The following is a 20,456-nucleotide window of genomic DNA, read 5'->3' on the forward strand; positions in this document are numbered from 1 at the left end:
TCGCACACACGCGGTACAAGCACACGCTTCCAGACACCGATAGGCCACGTAGTGCTTCCCAGGTGCTTCGGCAAAGCGGGAAGCAGTGCAGCTCATGATTTAACTACACTAAATATACACAACCAAACACCTTAAGGCAACCAGCCACTGCAACGGGGGGGTTAAATTGCAGGGGCGAGTTTCTTTTGTCACAAAATGCCCTGTATACTGCACATCTACGTGCCTCTTTAACCCTCCAAAACAATGTGGTTTTTCTGTTTTGTGCTAATTTCTAAACCTTCTACCATTTAAGGCAAAGAGTTTGCATTAACAAGAAAGGTCAGAAAACAGCCTTACACCTATCCATCAGCCTTTCAGGTTGCTACAATGTTTTCCTAATATCCGCACAACTTCATAGTAAAGGTACTGGCTCCCCAGTTATCTACTGCTAAAACTAATTAAATGCACAAACAAAAATCTTGACGAAAAGAAGGGACCAGAAGAAGCAGCTTTAAATACACATGTAAGCAACATCAACAACAATAAAAGTAGTTAACTCTGCTAATACGGAAACTTCTGTAACAAAAAGGTTCAATGCTACCTTTTAGAATCCTAGAGAAACTAATCTTAAGTTTTAAATACATAAGCTTCTGTCCATTCACGTGTCCTGGTCGAAGCAGGAGGCTAGTGCTAGAACTCTTGTTGCTGTTCGTCAAATTCCCCTACTAGTTTCTTAATGTGAGACAGCTTGCTGTGGAGATACTGGCATCTACACTTCTTTTCAAAGTAGCTGGGGCTAGACTGTAAAGGTAAGATAAAAAGAAAATCATGGCATGAAAACGTTTCTGCAGAGTTCAATATTTCATGTCCTTTGCTTAAAAATACCCTTGAGCCAGGCTCAGTGATTACTACCTCCCACAAATCTGGTGTTACACATACCTCTTTTAACTTTCGGTACTCTTCTAAGACTTCCTCACAAAGCATCTTCAAGGAAAAAACAAACAGACAAACAAACATGAAGACAACACGAAGAACAGTTCACTACTACCAGAAAATGCAAAAATAACCTCCCATCCCCCCACATCACCCCAAATCTGCAATTAAACGTGTAAATAGGCAACAAAAGGGGCATGTGTTTGACGATTCCCTTTGACAAGTCGCTCACGCTGCTGTCTGTTTGCAGACAGCTCAGATAGGTGGAGTTTGAGGGCTGAACAACTTTTTGCAGGGTTTTTTCAAGCTTCAAAAATCCGGGCTAGCCCACACAGGGTCTGAGGATGTATGCCCATTCTAAAAGGTTTCCCTTTGTCTAGTTGAGCAGTACCGGGGATTTTAAAATACTCCTTCTGCTCACAAATACACTTGCAATCTGACCAAAAACTAAAAAAAACGCCAGCCAAGAATCCTCAGCGTGCACACAGAATTAAAGAATTCTGGTACTGAACATGAGGAATTTGTATGTGCAAATCAGAGAAGTCTGAGTGGAAGGCCAGAGTATCAGTTTTTGAACACCCTTCTCTGCTAGAATCATAGCTAGCATCAGGAAGATGGGTAACCTGTGGCTGCAGGTTTAGTTAAGGGTATAAAACCATGGGAAACAGAGGGTCAGGAAAGCTTTGGGATTACAGCTGCTGGTTTCCACGCACTTCCAATCTTCTCCCCGATCTGTGTAACAGCACCGCAGCACCCCCACGCCTCGACAGCGAAGCATGAGCCAGTCTGGCAATTCCAGCCCTGCGGCCGGTTACTCAGTCTCAGATGTTCGTTTTAAAACCACGCCAATATAATTTAACAGATATATATACTGAAAGGTCTGCCTGTGCTGAAAATGTGGGCTTTTGGAAGGGATAAGAGGGAGATGAAACACAATCCTCACAGTTTTATCCTTCTTTACCTTATATTCTTTGGACCCTGGAGAAAGCATGTGCCGTTGTGCATCAAGACTCATGAATTGCTGGCTGATCCTCTCCATCTGAGCATACAAGTTCCTGTATTCATCATACTCTGCATAGAAGTCATTCTTGTAACGCTGGCGTTGCTCGTATGAGACTATGGCTGTGTATTTTCTGGTGCAAAAATAAGCACACATGCAATTTCACACCAAGGACATAATGAATATCAAGCACAGACACCCAAGCTTTAAGTCAGTTAACTACATGACTGACTGCTTCTACAAGTAAGCACACGTGCTCCAAGGGAAAGTGTTTAGGTAATTACAGAAATCTACCATATTTCTGTGAGAGCTGTTTGCTAATATTTTACTTCTTAGAGTGTCATTCACAAGGTGCACAAGGAAGGCGTAGCATACTTAGAAAACATAAGCAATCATTCAAATATAGAAGGATCAATAAATGCATCAGCTTCAGAGAGAGAAGAGAAACTGCTAGATTATAATCTCTTTCTATGAAGGGAGAAGTTAATTAGATTATATCTACTTTTGAAAATTCATTTCCATTACATTTTTGGAAGGGACTACATTTACAGTGTTGGATGCAGTCAGATAGGCACAAATGTAGCCAAAAACCTAACAGCCAAGCATAGTTAATGATAACGTTTTATTATTTTAGGGAACACCAGTTCCATTGATGTCCATTCAACTAAGGCACTTGCAATACAGCAACAAAAACAAACTGCAGAGAGGTCTGAAACAAAAAAAAAAAAAACCATCACATCACCTCCTAAGGAGGGAAAAACCCTTAAATGCTTAAAGCCACTGAAGCGATTGAAACTTTCTTCATTCCCCTCTCCCTCAAATCACCAGGAGCAGGTTTAACAAGGTCATTATGCAAATCCAAGATGAAGCGGGAATGCGAGTAATAGATAGGACTTCCCACCGCTGTCACACCAGTGCTTCTGGTCCTCCTAGCCTAAAGGCCCCGTTCTCTTTGGGTGACACAGGCACCTCCACACGGGGACAAATCCTTCAAACCACCTTTAGATTAATTTTAACGAGCAGTAAAACTTTAACAAGTTGAAAGTCTGCACCAATGCAGATGACAACTTTGCTCGGTGATGTATCCCAGGCCAGAGGCACCTGGTTAGAGTGCTGGATGGTTTTTAAAAGAAAAACTACAGGTGCCCCCCAGCATTTTGGGAAGGACCTGTGAAGCTCGTGCACAGTTACATCCCACAGCAGGAGTTGAGCACAGGACTAGAGCCCAGCAGAGCACTCGCAATGTGGGCGTGTGCAGAGGGAAGAAATGAGGATAGAAGTGGGGAGAAAGGTGAATCTGTTTGGTTTGTCTAGCTCTTCCTTAAGCTTTGCCTAAAAAGCTTGAGTTCCTTTACTCTCATCATCTTTCTTTAGACTAAGATGGAAAGTATCTTTATGCTAAAGCTGTGATTATACTCATGAATTATAGAGCACTTAGACAGGAAGAGAAATTGAAATAAACTACCAAAGTCCTTTAAACTGGATCAGATTGTAGGTGCTCTCAGGTTTCAATCTTTCTGTAGTGATCAGTCTGAAACAGCACACCCTAATTTTTTTCCAGGACACTGTGGCCAGTAGATTATCTGTGAGATTGCTCCAGATGTTGCTCCTTTCACAGGGAAGTCTTCGTTAAGGTTTTTAATCCCAGTCAGAACTAAACCAACTTCATGAAACCTTGCATGAAGGTTTCTTTGGGGTTTTGGGGTTTTGGTTGGTTGGTTGGTTGTTCTTTTGTTGGTGGTCGTTTTGTGTTGGGTTTTTTTTTAAACTTTTAACAGTAGCTATTGGCATCCGACTTTAATACTAGATTACATCAAATAACCTTCCTCCTCAGCATCCCTGCCCTCAGCTGACTGGGAAGCAGACAGCGGGGAGCTGGATCGCTTCATTGGCACGCAGCAGAGGCCAAGAATTAAACATCGGTTTGAGTTCTCAGCCTAACACGTGAAGCACTAAACTGCTTCCCTGCAGGGCCAGACTTATTTCAGTCTTTCCGTGGAGCATCACTTAATAGAGTAAGTGAGACGCACAGCGCTGCCATGCCGTCTGCTTCAGCACAGGCAGAAGATGCTCCGAAGTTCAAGCGCTAGGCGGAGGCCTGACCTCCCTTGCTGATGTTACTCCTCTGACAGAAGCTGCTGAACTTGGCAATTCGCAGCGTTTTAACACACTTCTCCCTCCTCTCCTGCACCGCAGACACGACCATGGGCTCAGCGCCGCTGCTGCGGCTGACGCTGGGCAATTGCGCTGCTAGGAAGTGTCGGGCTCGTCCTGGCTTTACCTGTCGGGGTGCTCGTTCCAACTCTGAGCACCGAAGGCCCCTCAAAACCTTCTCAAACTCATCCTTCCAACCGAGGAAAGAGCTTTAGACTGCTCCCCACTGTGCCCATCCTCCCCCCAAAAAGCCCATTTTATTAGAAATTCAGGTGGCGCTGACCACGTTATTCCACAATTATTCCAGTGCGGCCTCCTTCAACTTTCACATTTTTAAAAAAAGGCCACCAGTAAAACAGTGGGGGAGAAGCCCAGACACTGGGCATTTGCAGAAGCTATTTCCCTGTTTTGCAACGGTAAAGACAAATCCTCCTCCTAGGAAAGTTTTGATACTGTCAAAAACTATTTAGGCAACCACATGATTCTGGTGTTAGAGGTATTTCATTTTGAAGCAAGTTCTTCAACACTTGTCACGGATGAAAAGCTTTTTTATAGAGCAGGTAAATCTCAGCTTTTTGGAAATGTCAATCTGATGTTTGACAACTTGTTCAGGAGCCAAAAGTAAACTCACCAAAAGTAAACTCCTTCTGTAGTTTTACAGACTGCAACATGGCAGTCACTGTAGGTATGTTACCTTTCACATGCAAGTTTAATGTATTTTTATCTTGCTTTGTAGTCAAAATTAAGCAGGTAAAAGTTAAAATCTGAACTGAGGTTCTTCTGTTTTCTCTAGCTCTTTGGTCTGCAATTCTGCGGTGAAATTGGATATTTTGCTGCAGCTTCAAGTTAGCCAGTGACCATTTTACATCAAAGCTTTAGAAATAACTTTGACGGTTAACTCCTGTTAGCTCACATATAGGCTTTGTAACTCTGGACTTTAAAGTCTGCTACCTTCCCTCCCCACTTTCCACCTTAGAATGCACTAAGCAGTGAAAGTGCAGGAAAGGTGTTCGAATTTATGTATTCTAGCATTCAGCTTTCCTCCTGTTTTGCCTTGCCTCTAAAAAGAAAACAGCGCAGGTTCGTGTTCCTTTCTTATGGTGTTCTTGAAGAAGAATGAAATTAAATGTTTTACGTCTTCTTCTAAAGGGTATTAAAATTACTTTTTATGGCTTCTTTTCGCACCGCAATAATTAAGGGACACCCTCAGAGTTTAAAACTTGCAGGTAGTTGAATGAGGCAGCTGGGTGACTTGAAGGAACTTGTCATTATTCTAAAACTACATTTTGGTCAATTCTCAATTTTGTAGCTAAACGAGAGTTTTTATAGGTGATTTTTCATCTGCTTCAATGAGTGGCAAGAAAGTTAATTGTTATTTTACTCACGTGAAGTAGTCTGGTGGTTGGCTTGCTGAAGGAGAACCTGTGGAGGCAGTGCAAGTTTCTTCAACTCCTACAGAAAAGCAGAATTTTGACACTTGCGGTAAACAGATTTTTAATATAGCCAAACAATACCAGCTTAATGGGCTTGAAAAAAGCCTTTAGAGTTTTATTCTCAGAGTAAATTACTTGGAATAAGCTCTGTAAGTTAATAATAGGGCTCACATGCCCTTCTCCATAGTAGGCAGTACCAGGCTTTAGAAAGAGGGCACGGCTACTTTATTCTACAGGTTCTGCGCTACCGCAGTATTAACCCAAGGTCAGCTTTTCTTATTTGAAGACACGATGTGGCGTCTGCACAGCCATTCAAATTATGCAGCAACAGATGTGGCTGCACAAAAGACAACAGCTTGAGATGTATCTGTATCTATGTAGATATAGATGTATCTCAACGTCCAGGTTCCAGCAAGAAATAGAGCAGAAAGCTGAAGTTCTTTTCATGCCATGTTTTTATCCCTCCTTCCCTGCCAATTACAGGTATCCAAGGTCAGATTTAATTTCAGCAGGAAAGTCAGGAGCATTGTATATAGGTTCCTGGCATTCAGGCTTCAATGACCTGCAACAAAGGCTTGCTCCTCATTAACGTGGCAAAACTGGGTTTGAAAGTTATTTGCACTTGTAAATTGCTCTTTTGCTCTTTTAAATGGCATTATGAGAGCACAGTACACTTAATCTCTAGTCCCTCTTTTTAAAGGAATATTTCAGGAGCCTCCTGACTTTTTGGTAAATAAGAAAAATAGCGGCCATAAGGAAAAGTTAGCTGGAACACAGAGGAACACTCAAGATCTTGGTAATCTCTCTCTGCTTTTCATCTGGGGTCTTGCAGTTAAAAAACACACAGTCCTATATATTCTTTGTTTTCTTCCACTGCCACTGCTTAAACACAGTATTTCTGCTAAAGCTCAACTGTTCTTGCAATCTCTAAGCTCTCCGAGCTTTAGGTCATGGGGGAAAAAGAACTATCATGTGATGTTCTACTCTATTCTTTTACTTTTAGTATTAAAATTATTACGCAGTACAGCAGGAGTAGAAAAAGTGGTGTAAAAATGGGAACAACATTTGAGAGAAATGCAAACAGTAATATTAACGGTCGCGGCATGTACAATACAACTTAGGTGAACAGTTTCACTGCGAGCGCTTCATTTCCAAAAATTCAGGTGTGTTTGTTGACATGGCTCAGTGTAAGCACCAACTTGAAATGCAGTGCAGATTTTTCCTTCCCTAGCTGTTCAGAATTTCGTTACTGGCATCCACAGGAAGACCCTCACCTGTATATAAATTCATAAATATCTGAAAGCACAAATATTTGCAAAGAAATCCCAAGCCACGTGGGCACTGTGTAGTATGTCCAGGGTAAAAGTGAAAAGAGCATCTCAAAGCACCCTTGTCGACAAGCACAACAGCACTTCAGAGAGGCACCCTGCCTAGTCCAAACACGCCTCTGGGCTGTGATAGGAAAGGGCTAAACCTGACTTCTCATTTGCACGTCAAACCTCTGAAATTAGACAACACACAGACTTAACAAAGGAACTGAACTCTGCCCTACTCTGTGTGTGTGTGCGTCAAGAAGTCAAGTATTCTCCGAGGGTTGCTGTTTATCTTTTCACTACCATTTTCAGTGCACACCGTTTCTACATCTTTGGAAGTAATAAATTCTGCAGATAGAGAGGAGCTCACAGCACAGTTCAAACCAAAACTCCAGCAAACCTCATGCCAGTTTGTGCAGGTTTTAGGCTCTCCATGAAAAGGCAGAGGCTGATGAACCTTGCATTGTGATACGCCATGAAATACATTTAAGTCTGATCTATGTGTTTCAGTAAGCTAGCATGCCATAAACCTGTGACAGGTTTTATCTGCAGCTCGCAGACCTTAAAACTGGCTCGTGGAAGAAGCAGAGTAAGTTCAGTGAACTGTCAGTTTACTGGAAATTAAGGAAAAAAAACTCCATTCCTTGTGTTTTTCTAGTTCCTAGCTCTTCCTTTTAACCAGTTTCTGCCCTACAGCAATCCATTTCAGGTTTCTTTCTAACGATTTTTGTACTACAGAGGGAGAATTCTTAAAAATGAACCAAATTCTAGATAAGCTTCCAGCAGAACAGCTTCTGCTTTTTGTTGTTGTTCTCTTTAAACTAACATTTACAAGGTAATACAACAGCGGAAAAACAATATGGATTCTTCATGACCATAAAGCAGGGATAATGGCAAAGCCAAGTGAAAAAATAGACCATTTGGGTTTCCAGTCCCTCGTTTTACAGGTCTCTTTGCACCACGGTTACCCATACAGGAGTTAGGAAAAGCAGCGTATTAATACCTTCACCCGAATCCAAACAGGAGGATGTACTCAGCTTGGCAGTTTCTTCTTTTCTGAGGTTTTTCTCCTCCATGCTCACACTCACAGTGTGCTGCATTTTGCCTTCATCCTTCTCCTTACGCTCTTTTAGCTTCTCGGGCAGTTGGTGCAGCTTCTTGCCTGTGGACTTAGGAGGCTTCACCTGCACCCCGGCAGGCTCTGGGATCCCCAAAGAACTCCAAGAGGTATATTTTTGTTGCTGGTCCTCACAGGCCTTAGTGCTATTAGGACTGAAGCTGTCCATGGGCAGGTTTTGTGTCCCCTGCCCCTCAGGGGTGCTGGGGGAGGTGGAGCTGGCAGTTTTTGGCAGGTTGGAAGCGTGAAGGCGCGTCCCAGGCAGCGGGTGAGGAGCGGGAATGGAGGTGGCCGTGGGGCGGGGAGACGGCAGAGGGGCGGCAGCGGCTTTCTCCCTGAAGGCAGACAAGCGGTCTCTGAGCGGGGACGGGATTCCACTGCCCAGGCGAGAGATCCTCTTCTTTTTGTTCAGAGGACCGACGGAAGAGGAATTCAAGACCCTTTTCTGTGATAATAAAGAAAAAAACCCGTAAAAACCAGCAGAACTAAGTTTTGCTCCCGTTCTGGAAAAGGAACAGTTCTGAACTGGCAATTGTTGAAAACACATCTTTCTTCTCCAAAACTAGCTGTCAAACGAGGAAGTACTGCAGCTAAATACATGGTTTCTTTCATCCTTGGTTTCTAATTTTATGATTAACAAGTCGTTCTTCAAACCTACAGCTAAAAGGCTTTGGGAGAAAGACACTCTCTTCAGCAGCTCTAGCAAAGGCTTCCCCAAAACGAGGAGGTCAGGTTGGTACCGTTTAGGCACCGATTTCCGTTCGGACACACCAGGTGAAGAGTCAGCTTTTGCTGGCACACAGCCACGCGATTTACTAAAGCGGCCCCGAGAAGCACGCAGCGGCATGCTTCTCAGAGCGCGTGATGTGCAAAGCCGATAAGAACGGGTAAACCCCCCAGTTTTGCTGCAGCTGTTGTCCCAGCTGCTCTCCAGCTGGTTCACATCCTCTCCTCTAGCAAGCGCACGCTGCTCACGTCGATGTACAAGCGGCAGCTTGGGCCGGGAGCCCCAGGCGCGGCTCTGTGCCACCCTGCTGGAATAAATCTGGGTTCTGTGGGTAGGGAGGCAGGTGGGAAGAGGTCCCTGGGACCTGCACCATTTCATGCTCTGAAAGAAAGTCAGGGAAACACAGAGGTGTGCCCTCCCTCCTCTGTGTAAATGTAAATATCTCAGTGGTGAAAGGCTTTCTGTGCTTCCCATCTTGCCTTAAGTATTTTAATAAACATTCTGAAATACAGAACACTAAATATAGCAGCCCTTAAAGCTACGTGACTAAGTTTTTTGCAGTCCTTGACAGTGCAACCACCTTTCAAAAGAAGAAACGTCCAATTAAAGATAAATGCTTCAGTTTTTCATGTGTTTAAGACAATATTAGTGCTTCACATCACAACTTTTACATCAGTGCAAAGTGTGATAAATCTTAATACACTGTAAATAATGATAAAAAAAAGTACAAAATACCTGAGCATTTGATGGGCCATCTTTACTGGGAGTTACAGGAGATCCCGAATGACTGGTGCTGGGGGCATCCTCAGATGAATTTAATTTTCTGTAAGCATGACCCAACATTTCAGGTTACAAGGCAAAAAATGTCTATGTCATAGCTCTTTCATTATAGGGAAGACAGACATTCATTTCCCGGAACAAGGTTTTTAAATGGCAATTTTCCTTCCCCTGGAGACTGAACTTACCTAGAAAGTATTAACTCCAATGACTGTTTATCGATTTCATTGTATCCAGGCCAATCTTTTTGAATGTCTTTAAACAGATGATCCTTCAGACTGTAAGAATTATCCTTTGTATTCAGGCTGGCTACCTATAGGCAGACATTTAAGAAAATAAATGTTCATGATACCTAAATGCACACCACAGAAATAAGATTCGTACTGCAAAGTAAAATAGAAGTTGAAAACAGAATCACACACCAGTTTTCCAGGTTTTTCAGATGTGAAGATCCGAGTAGCTCTCATGTAACGAGCACCAATTTTTAAAAATGTGGTCAATTTGGGATGTAGAAATTTGAAGGTAAGAAAATCCCAAACTGCTGCAAACCTCTCTCTGCACCAGGGGTCTGTAATACAGCATTGGGAATCAAGGCAAACTATGCCAAAACTTTAAATATTCACTGCATGAAATATGCCGAGAGGCCTGTTTTGTGGGGGGTTTTGTTTGCCTTTTTTTGTTTGGGGCTTTTTGTTGTTTTGTTTTGTTTTAAGAACTGAAGAACACTATCTCCACATACAAATTCAGATTGGTTCAACTTCAGGAGGACACCTGCTGTTCTTTGGTTGTACACAGCTATACGGCAATGGCAGAGCACAGACTGTGCTTGGAACAACGCCTGTTTTCCATCATCACATTAATGAACGCACTATGTCATCATTTGTCTTGAGAAACGCAACTGCTTTTCTTTCTCAAGTGCCTGAGCCACAAGAAACTGTATCTCTCTACTGAACAGTTGTACCTGATAACCTAACTGGCGCTAGACAAGTACTTCTGGTACAAAGATGAATTCTTCATCTATCCCATTAGTTTTAAGCCATATCAAAGTTTTACCAACTGGGAAAAAAGTAACTGTACTCATGTCTAACAATGCTTTAGTGCTGAAATGTTTAAGGGGAGGTGTGCAGGCCAGACGTGCTCTTCATTCTGCAGACGCAGGGTTCAGTATTGTCACGAGAGGCTTGTGTGCATGCCTCGCTCTATACTTTTGAAAATAAAATGGGCTTATAGCTTCCTTAAGAAAAATGCAAAGTGTACTCAAAAGGTTAAAATGAGCTAAAAAGCCCTTGAGATCATTGACACCTAAAGTGCTGGTTTAGACTTCATCACCTGACACCTGTTCAGAGTTTCAGGGAAAACCCCCAAAACTATCTCTCTTTGCCTGATACAAAATGTGGAGTAACTACTCATCAACACACCACCACCACTTTTCAGCTCAGCCTATTTTTTTTTCCTCCAAAACATGGTAAATACTGCAAATTCATGCCTGTGTCCATGTCTGTCTGTCCCCATCTAAAAAAACAATTAAAAGTAACAAAGATACCCTTAAACAGTAATTCACTTGTTAAAAACAGCTAAAGCTGTATTCTAAGAGAAGCAAATCTGTGCATATTAGATCTTAGCAAGTTCAGGCTGCTGATTTTAGATTTGTACAAAAAAAAAACTCATTACAGAGCTCAGAAAAACATGAGCAAGGCTTTTCAGGGTGTAGCGTTGCTAACACGACCATTTCTGATGCAAACCAGTACCTTGAGGTACTGGTGCCTTGAGGTTCACACCACATACAGGAAACAGACTCCAGGAAAGTCTCCTTAAACATTGCCAAGCATAATGGGACAAGAGGAAGTTTTTGCACCTTTCACGCTCTAGGGAGCTGAGCTTTTAGAATTTTATAACCAACTTAAAATATAGATTGACTCCTTCAATTTGTAGGTAAGAACATGGCTGTCATTAAATTGTGTCTGTCTTCGGGGTGGAAAAAAACCAACTACCATCGCACTGGGGAAACAAAACAATAACACTTAACATATTCAAGGAATGAGGTTTTAGAATTCAGTGTAGGATCAACCAAAGCTGTATAAATGTTGAATTTTGCTCACTTCAAGAGGTTCCCAAACACTTTTTTCCTAGACAAGTAGGAAATATTCCTACTTCACACATCAATACGTGCCTAATTCAGCCACAGTCTATGGGTACAGGGAGTATTTGAAAAGTAAGGGAGGAGCCACTGCATCTTACGGTACTTTAAGAAGCCTTTTCTGAACTGCTTTTGTAGCAAATTAATAAGTGACGCTCTTGAACACGCAGCTTAAAAGTTTCACCTATACAACATTATAGACTTACCAGTAATTTTGAGGGATGTGATAAAGAAATACAGGTGGAACTTAAAGGAGCACTGGAAAAGCTACTGAATAAAAAAAAGTTTCAAGGAAGGTAAAGACACAGTCCACATGATAGCAAAGAAATAATATGCTCAAAATCGGACCACCACCTTTAGCATTTACGATTTCGCTGGAACACCCTTCCCTTGGTTGCAATTCCGACAGATCCCAAGGGAAGTCAAGTGCCACTTACAGGCCACCAGCCACGTTCAAACGAAGGACTAACCTATGCGATTGCAGTTACCAAATTTCTCTTCACATAAACTCGTCACAAAAAACATGAAGTACTATGACAAACTATTTCACACAATTGAGAGAACGCACAGTCAACTTCTCTCAACTAAGCAGTCCAAGTAAAAGAGAGAGGGGAAAAAATAAGACATTAGGAGAAACAAAGCTAGAAATAGTTAATATTGCCTGGCATTCTAGCAAAACAAAACCACTCGCCAAGAATTTTTTCATCTGTCTTTCCTTTCCTCACACTGACTTGCAGTTTGGGGCATCTGCATGAAGTTTATTGAAAAACTTAAACAAGAAGCATTAAGTTGCTTACTATTTTCTGATTTAAACACTGAAGTGACACAGCTCAAAATTATTTTGAAAAGAATAGCAGGAAGGAAGAATTTCTGGCACAAACTCTATGATCTCACCTGATGAAGGATCATTCCAAGGCAATTCTTGTCCTTTTGGTGGACACCATCTTTCCGCAAGCGAGTGAGTAACTCTGGTTTCTTGTAATTCTTCAGTGCCAACAAATGAATCACCCTATCCCTGTACGGCCGCCGACAAACCACATTCTGTGTGCAAGTCCTCCCTGTTATGTTTGCAGGGTTCATGGGCGTTGATCTCTTCCTCACAGGCACAGGATCTGGAATTTTTTGTGGTGCTTTTCTGACCTGTGCTTTTCTTCCTGAAATAAGGGTAAAAAGAAAAAAAGAGAGAATGATGTGGGAGATTGGCAGAAGACAAGAAAGTTGTTTTAAAGACTTTACCGAGCCAGATAAACTCTAAAAATGACTTAAGTTAGCATTTCAAGATCTATAAGAATACAGGTAGCAAAGCTGCATCGAGCTAGGCATTAACAAAGAAATATTCAGTATTAAAACAACTGGGGAGTGATACCGGTAGGAAGGCTTTACTGATTATTTATATACATGGTGCTTTTATTATTTTTCCAGTTTATAAGCTCAAGCACTGAATACTCAAAATCGGGCATTTTTTTCAGGAGAGTGCTCCCAAGTGTGATGCAAAGGTCTTCCATATAACTAAAGGATCCCCCGTTAATGCCTAGGGAGAACAAGTCTACACAATTAATCACATCACTGCTTAAAGAAACTACCAACACTTGGTGTTGATCACTTTTGAGCTACCATAACTTACACCACATTTTAAGCTGAAATGTTCCCCTCTTGTTAAATAACCCCAGGTTTGTCAGCAACAGTACACCCAAAATTTAACAGTTCTTGGGATCAAGGCCGGAGAAGTTTTAAAACATGGCCTGCACAGCATTTTGGATCAAACTCTATAAAAAGATGCGTTTCTCAACTGGAGGAACAATGCAAGTGTGCGCAAGCAACGCATCCAGAATTTAAAAACAACACTACCCGAGCTGAATCTCAGTTTTCCAGAAAAAGACCTGAGCTCCTTGCTCTGCTATCAGGCAGGGGGAAAAAAAAAAAAAAAAAAAAAAAAAAAAAGAGAAAATTATCAGAATGTTACAGAAAATCATTGTAGTAAAACCTGTTTGCAATCCAACAGAGGATGTGACACAAACCAGCTATTTTTTTGAAACCAACAGCTCACGTTTGGTACATGAGGGAGACTTAATGAGTATTGGTGAGAAAATCTGGAGCTTGCTCTCTCCATCAGACACACAGAGACTGAGCTGTGCTTAGGTACTGCTTGTCCTCAGGAGTAGCAGGAATTTGTTTCCCTTTTGCAGTGGAGGCCAAACCTTTATAACCTTGGCACCCTGCATGTTCCCTGGACTTTGCCCTTCTGGTTTTCAAGAGGAAACCTCATCATGCAAATGCACACAGTTCCATTTTTTGAACAGTGTGAACTTAGCAGTTTTAAATTGAATGCATTACAATCATCAGGACAAGTTCATTTCTGTGTAGATACACACACACACACACACACACACACCCCCGGCACAGCTGATGGTGTAACCAGCATTCAAACAAAACACCTCCTAAAGTCATGTCTCTGAATCCCTTAAAAAGAATAACGGAGAACATAACCAAGCATTAACATGATTAACAACCGCAGTTCCTGATTTGTACTGCACGAAGCACGCTGCAGAGTCACCCCCGTGACCTACCAGCAACAAGACCTGTCCTACCTGAGCCTCCTCAATGCCAGTCTGAAACAAAAGTGCCCCCAAATATCCTAACTGTCCTACTGTCAATCTTCAGACCCCATTTATTTAATGTTAAATATTCGCTTAAGATCTATTTAAACCACCAACAGGAATCACACAGATCATTCACATGTAAAATAGAACTTCCCCAAGGAGAAGTTTTGAAATACATGAAAGTGGCTCCTCTCACGCTGCCGTTAAAGAGCAGTTTAGACAATACAGGGGAAGCAGTCCCCACTCCATGTCCCTGTATCAACCCGTGCTGAGCTGCCTTAGTGTCAAGACCACACACACTTAGTGTTGTATCTCCAAAAAGCTGTGACAAAGCTGGCTTCAAATGCCCTGCTGAGGCAGAGCAAGCGTTGTACCATCGCTGTCAGGGATGTCCGTGCTGGCGGACAACTGCGGCCGCAGCCAAGTGAGAGCCTGTTTTACGTAATGAAGATGGATGTACCTGGTTCAGCTCGCTGCTGCGGGCAGGACCGCCGCTGCCCGTACCACTGAGTGCCTAGAAAGGGGATGCTCACCTTGCACCTCTCTGCAGCCAGCTCCAGGCTCCTCAGGAAAACGGTACTTAGAACAGTTTAATAACAAACAATACCACCTAAATGCTTTCTGTTTTGTGGAAAATGATGAAATCCACGTTCCCATGCCAGCATTGCCTTAATTTAAGGTTTTTTTTTTTTTTGAAAACCAACCATGGTCTTGTGGTAGCAGTTGCTTACTGATGGCCAAGACATAAATAAAATTTAATCAGCATTAGCAAGTGTGGAAAGCAAAGTTTTTCCTATAAAGCCTATGAATTTGTATATGAGACTTCCTCAATGTGAATTTTTTTAGATTCCAAATTCAGGCTAATGACTTAGCACAGTATTTAGGTCCTCAAAAGTGCTGTCACAAAACCAAACTGTTAGGTACTGAACCAGAGAATTTCAGGGCATGGGGTGGTAAAATCCCTCACCTCAGTGGTCAAAATTTCAACCAGTCAAGCAATATGGGAACGAGGAACGACTGGCAGGCTTTCTCGGGGGAAAAAAAGGGCTAATGTCTGAATGCAGCACGAGCAGACTGTAACATGAGGGCAAGCTACCTACATCAGAGATCTCTGAACACACCGACTTTCCCAAGAATCCTGAAAAAATGAATTACTGAGTTTAAAAACATACAGGCATCTAGTAAAAAGTGAAACACCGCCATACCTAAAAATGGTCCATCAGGTTTAATAACCTTTGCACTTCCATTGCGCAACTCCTCTTCTGGCTGGGTCATGCACGCTTTGGTCGTCGGATAGGAATCACTTGTGGCACGTACTGTAATTTTGTTCTGCATGAGTCCCAGGCAACTGAGTTGAGAGGCTCCAGAACTATAAAAACATTGGAAAAGGTTGAGCCCAAGCGCTAGTTCACGTTTAGAAGCATGGTTGTATCAGGAACTTTTAAACCTGTCTTAACAGGTGAAGAAAAATCTTCTTTCCAGTCCTGACAGCTAGCTAGGGCGTAAACCTATTCCAAATTGTCTCTGCATGTCCAAATGGTATCAGTTTTACCTGTCGGTGTACTGTGCTTGAGAGGCAGGCTGCCCGCAGCGTTGGTGGCTCATTGTTGCAATGACTGTTGCCAGGACAACTCGGGCAGTTACAGCGGCCCTGTGACGTCACGTAGGCCCCGCCCCAGAGGCCTTCCACCAGCCGCCCGGCTCTCAGATGGGCACATCTCTCCTCCCCTCCACCTGAGGTGGCCAGTGGTGGCCCTGGGCACTGCGAGGCCCGGGGAGGCCAAGCCAGCCTCCCCTCGAGACCCGCGCGCGGCCCGCGCCCTGGTCTCCCCTCATCTTGCTTCCAAAGATGTCCACCCGCGTCATCACCCGCTCTGTGCCTCTGGCAGCGCTGAGGAGTGCGTGGGGTCCACCCGCCCGCTTCTGTGAGGATTCGTGTTGGAGAAGAGGCACTCAGAGCAAACGCTGAGTGAGGGGAAGGACGGTGACCTCTCCCCGATAACGTCAGGGTGGGCGTGGGGCTTCAGGCAGCCATTCCGGAGGAGCCCAGCCCTCCATGCTCAGCCCACACGCGCACCCGCAGTGCGCTGCGTCCGGCCAGGAGGGCACCTCGACTGACTAACAGCGGCTTTGTTTAAACTGGCCTAACTGTCACTGCTCTTAACGAGTACACTGTGTGGCACCTGCCATTGCAATGGCTCTGAACAGAGAGAGGATACTGGCTTTAGCTCACCCGAAAACACTTTAGCCACCCTCAAACTCCCCATCAAGCCTCCAAGAAGGGTCAAGAATCTCATGTCTCAATTTACCACGTCATTTCTGAAAGTCAAAGCTGGACCAAGGCCCTGACCAACATTTCAAGATGATCCAGCTACAGTTTTGTCCATAGCCTAGGGCTAGGTATTGATCCCTTGTTCCGAAATCCCTGCATTTGCAACAGAAATAAAGGTCCTTCTTGCCATCTAAAGCACAGCTTTTATCCGTTGCCTGTTTCCTTTCACCACAGGAACAGTCGAGCACTGACTGAGATGATGTGTAATCCCCTCTCCTCAGGCTGGGCGTTTTCAAAATCCAAGACAGTCTTGAAGCCAGACCTGACTGGAGCACAAAATTAGACTAGACACCCTGCAGAGGTCCTTTCTGGTTTTATTTTCTTTTAAATGACTCTGTGTGTAACACCACACAAGTCTTGCATTAACTTTGCAGGCACTTTGCACAAACTGAGAGCTGGCTACAAAGGACCTCACGAAAGCTAGTCTGAATTAGATTTTGAAGAAGATTAGTAAAACCACATTAAAACTACCTAGACTGCTATCTGGAATTATTCAGAGCTAAAGCAGCTTGAATTTAATCTTACTTAAAAAACACAGTTTTGTTTAACTGAAGGTGCTCCTTCCTAAAGGAGAGAGTGTCATCAGAGATGCTGGGGAGGGGCAAGCCACGAGCGGAGGCAGGACCTCTCAGCCCTGGCATGCACTCCTGCCGCTTGCTTTCTGCCAGCTGTGGCAGCTGTCTGGCCCCTTTCAGATACAGTTTAACAAAAAAAAAAAAAAAAACCGACAAAAAAACCAAAAGCCCACACTGCCCCAGGCTTGCCCAGGTCTGCCACTAAACCATCCGGCTTTTTGCCAATCCCATCAGTTACATGAGTTCACTGAAAGGTTGTATTGTAGTAGAAGAGACCTAGCGCAAGGGGACAAAGAGGAGGATGGGTATGGTGAGAGATCTCCTGTTAGGCAAAGAGCTATTAAATCAGCTCATTCGCTTATTGCTCCCAAAACCCACTATCTAGAGAAATCTCTGTTCTGAAATTGAGGGCACAAGCTCGCCTGTGACTGAGAACCTGAACAGCATCCACGTGCCTGTTTGCTATCAGCTTCCCAGATCAGTGCATAAACTCTGCCTGTGATAGCCCAGTTAATCAAATGGGACAAATAGTTATTCAACACCACTGGACTACATTGATACGACGCTGAACGTAATCTTCTAGAAGCTGAAGCAAACTTAATGCAAAAGCAGGGCATTTTCTTGCCTTTTCGGGAGATGTTAACACTGTTCACTTTGACTCAGAGAACCAGGACAAGGTGCTGCTGTATTACATTTGGCTTCTGAAACACCATGGTCACGCAGTTATGGATAAGGTCACCGATTTATGTTCTCTTCTAATATCTTGGCAGTGTTATTTCTAGCTGTTCTCTACTTGCCTTACCTGAGCCCATCAGCTAAAGGACTCTGCTATTCTGCCATGTGGGAGTGGGGTACAGCCTTCAGCGTCTAGGAACTAGTGAGGTGATAGCAGAGGGTGTTGAGGCCTTTGTTGCTTTCCCACTGTGTAAGCACTATGCTGCGTATTTGTTGCAACCATGTCCAAATCACCACTGGCCTTTCCTCTTCACTTGTTTTTGCCCATATCACGATCTTCTCTGACCTTAGAAGAGGAGCCTCCTTTGATTCCACCAGCAGCCGTCAGACACAGCGACAGTATCTTGGGGACGTTCACTGCTCTGGAAGTGCAGACAGGACCTTAGATGCTTGATAGCTGAGCGCAAGCAAAGGGTCTGCGTAGCAAGGTCTGTGTGTGCTGGCGTTTGGAGAAGCAGCTGGCGTATGGATCGCAGGTTTCCTCAATTTCTTGGGGTTTCACTCGAAGGGGAAAGCGAAGGTGGTGAGTTTGAGAGTCTCTCTGAAGTGTTGGCATCTCCTATAGGCAGCCGAGGTATTTTGGTTCTGTAAAGATTTGATTTGAACGCTGGTTCCTCCAGAGGTATTACACACATAAAATTCTCTGCCACTGCAGTTTACCATTAAGGTGATTCCTTTCGGGGAAGAAAGTTGAGTGGAAAGTGCACTTGTTCTAGAGAAACAATCTTGAATTAGAAGAACAGTGATCTCTGCTAGCTAACAGCTGAAGAAGGAAAACACCTTTTGTGGTAGGTGTTGGTTCAGAAAGTCTCTTGGGTCAGAAAGAGCTGCCAGGAGGGTATTGCCCAAATTCAGTGGGATATGCCTCCTGAAGTAGTTCTTCTTTTGTCTTTACAATACTACCTTCATTTTATAGGTAATATTTATTTTATAGGAAGTGCTGAAGAGGTGTAACTTGTTAATGTTTAAGAAGGGTTAAAAAGGGTCTGCCAGCAGTGAATGCCACTAATGCAATGCACGAACACTTAGTTTGCAAGCAGTGTTGCTCGAGAAGGATGATTCCTCCCTCCCTGCTTCATGCAAAAGGGAAGGATGTGAGGTGAATATAGTCTCCTAAAATTTCTCAAGGAGCTGCATGGGTAGTTAGACACACAATGACTCTTTTATTTAAGACAACTTGGCTTTAATAGGAGGTATTAAGGCCTTCGATTAAGGCCTTTACAGTAGCTTGTCCGGTCTGATGGTGGTCTGCAGCGCGGGACCTCTGAAGTAGCGCTAACCTCCAGCGGCAACACGTACACGGCCTCTAAACCAGAAGACGCGCGCGATGGCAAAAGGGGGCAGGGGGGGAAATCAGTCAGCTGCACCGGGTCTCAGTTCTACAGTGACAGCACTGCGGGTGATCGCCAGCCGTCGAGACGGTTGTAGCAGCGCGGCTTGTCCCGTCCTGGCGGTTAACGTCAGACCCGGGCACACAGTTTAGGTAAAAAGCCAACAACTGCCAAACTGGGTCCCAACATCAGGATCTTCCCACCGTTTTAATCTGAGCAGCAGCTCTGTCTCTAGGTTGAAAGCTGGGCCCCCAGCGCGCGGGCAGCAGAACTGCAGTGAAATTAACAGCCCCTGCGTGCGCAGGCTGGGGACCGAATGCAGTTGTTAAACCCAGATGAACTCAGTTCTTAACAGGGAGCAAGACATCTGCCCTTCATTTCGCCACTTGAAATGCGGAGGGAAAACAGCTGTGCTAATCCAAGGGACCCAGAGTCAGCCTGGTCTCCCGTCGGTAGCACCACTATCGCTGGCAGGCAGCAGAAAGGGATGCGCCTTCCTCGCTATGCCGTCTTCACAAACATGTATCGTCTCTGAACGCAGAAATTTAAGGCAAAAATTCCATCGCTCCCATTTACCTGAACGCGTGTTTTCTGGCAGTCAGACATTTTCTGGTTTACAGTGATAATACAACAGTTTTTTCTGTCTATCAGCAATACTACCAAAACTTTGGCAAAAGGTCCAAAATCAGATTTGTAAACATAATGCTTCCCTCTTCAATTGGCAATACGTTGAAAAGACAAACACAGTAAGACACACAAAGATTTTGCTCAATTTTGACCAAATAACCTGCGTTTTCACCTGATAAAGTAAGCAACGGCTTGCATCAAAATAAACAAAAAATCTTCATGAAATGAAAGCTTGTGCTGTTTGGTGATCACATCATTTTATAGTTAAATACATCTCCTCTTTGTTGTCTTCTTGGCACCCAGGACAAAAATCTTTAAATACCTATTTCATGCAGGCAATAGCTTCTTTGCATATCTCTCTTCAAAAAATACTTTAAGTAGTATATAAATAGGTAACCTACATGTCTAACTCCATAATCTTGCCCCCAAACTATATATCTGTTTCATTTTGGTAAAGTATCAATTTCCCCAGTATTATTAAAGCTGACAAATGACCGAAATGGAAATGCTCTCACCTTCCAGAACACAAGTAGCAATTCTGTAGGAAAAAGCCTACAGCAACACTCGTCAGTTGTTTTAACCTGAGCGTTTGGCCTACTTAGAGTAGCAGCTTGGTTTTTTTCCCCGTCGCACACGCTCACACCCACACATTCTCGCACACACGCGGTACAAGCACACGCTTCCAG

The 20,456-nt window shown here is 43.6% G+C and overlaps 1 protein-coding gene across 1 annotated transcript; it reads right to left on the reverse strand.

Annotated features, from left to right (window-relative positions):
* Positions 1-669: 669 nt before the first annotated feature.
* Positions 670-15,775, reverse strand: LOC141938217 (RNA polymerase II elongation factor ELL2-like). The gene is made up of 10 exons (XM_074856885.1): positions 15,723-15,775; positions 15,376-15,539; positions 12,465-12,724; positions 9,622-9,746; positions 9,392-9,479; positions 7,816-8,374; positions 5,452-5,518; positions 1,874-2,045; positions 919-963; positions 670-780 (listed from the first exon to the last, which is right to left on the reverse strand). Exons 1-10 carry the CDS (start codon positions 15,773-15,775, stop codon positions 670-672), a joined length of 1,644 nt encoding a protein of 547 aa, XP_074712986.1.
* Between the last annotated feature and the right edge of the window lie 4,681 nt (positions 15,776-20,456).

This window comes from Strix uralensis, chromosome Z, assembly GCF_047716275.1.
Source record: "Strix uralensis isolate ZFMK-TIS-50842 chromosome Z, bStrUra1, whole genome shotgun sequence".
NCBI lineage: Eukaryota > Metazoa > Chordata > Aves > Strigiformes > Strigidae > Strix > Strix uralensis.

What these genes read in the sequence shown, in the direction of transcription:
- LOC141938217 (XM_074856885.1), bottom strand. Translation starts at nt 15,775, where the DNA reads ATGAGCCACCAACGCTGCGGGCAGCCTGCCTCTCAAGCACAGTACACC. An exon ending in CTGTTTGGATTCGGGTGAAG is followed by an intron (nt 5,519 to 7,815) that starts GTATTAATACGC and finishes GCTTTTCTGTAG; the next exon opens with GAGTTGAAGAAACTTGCACT. An exon ending in AGTACCGAAAGTTAAAAGAG is followed by an intron (nt 781 to 918) that starts GTATGTGTAACA and finishes TTACCTTTACAG; the next exon opens with TCTAGCCCCAGCTACTTTGA.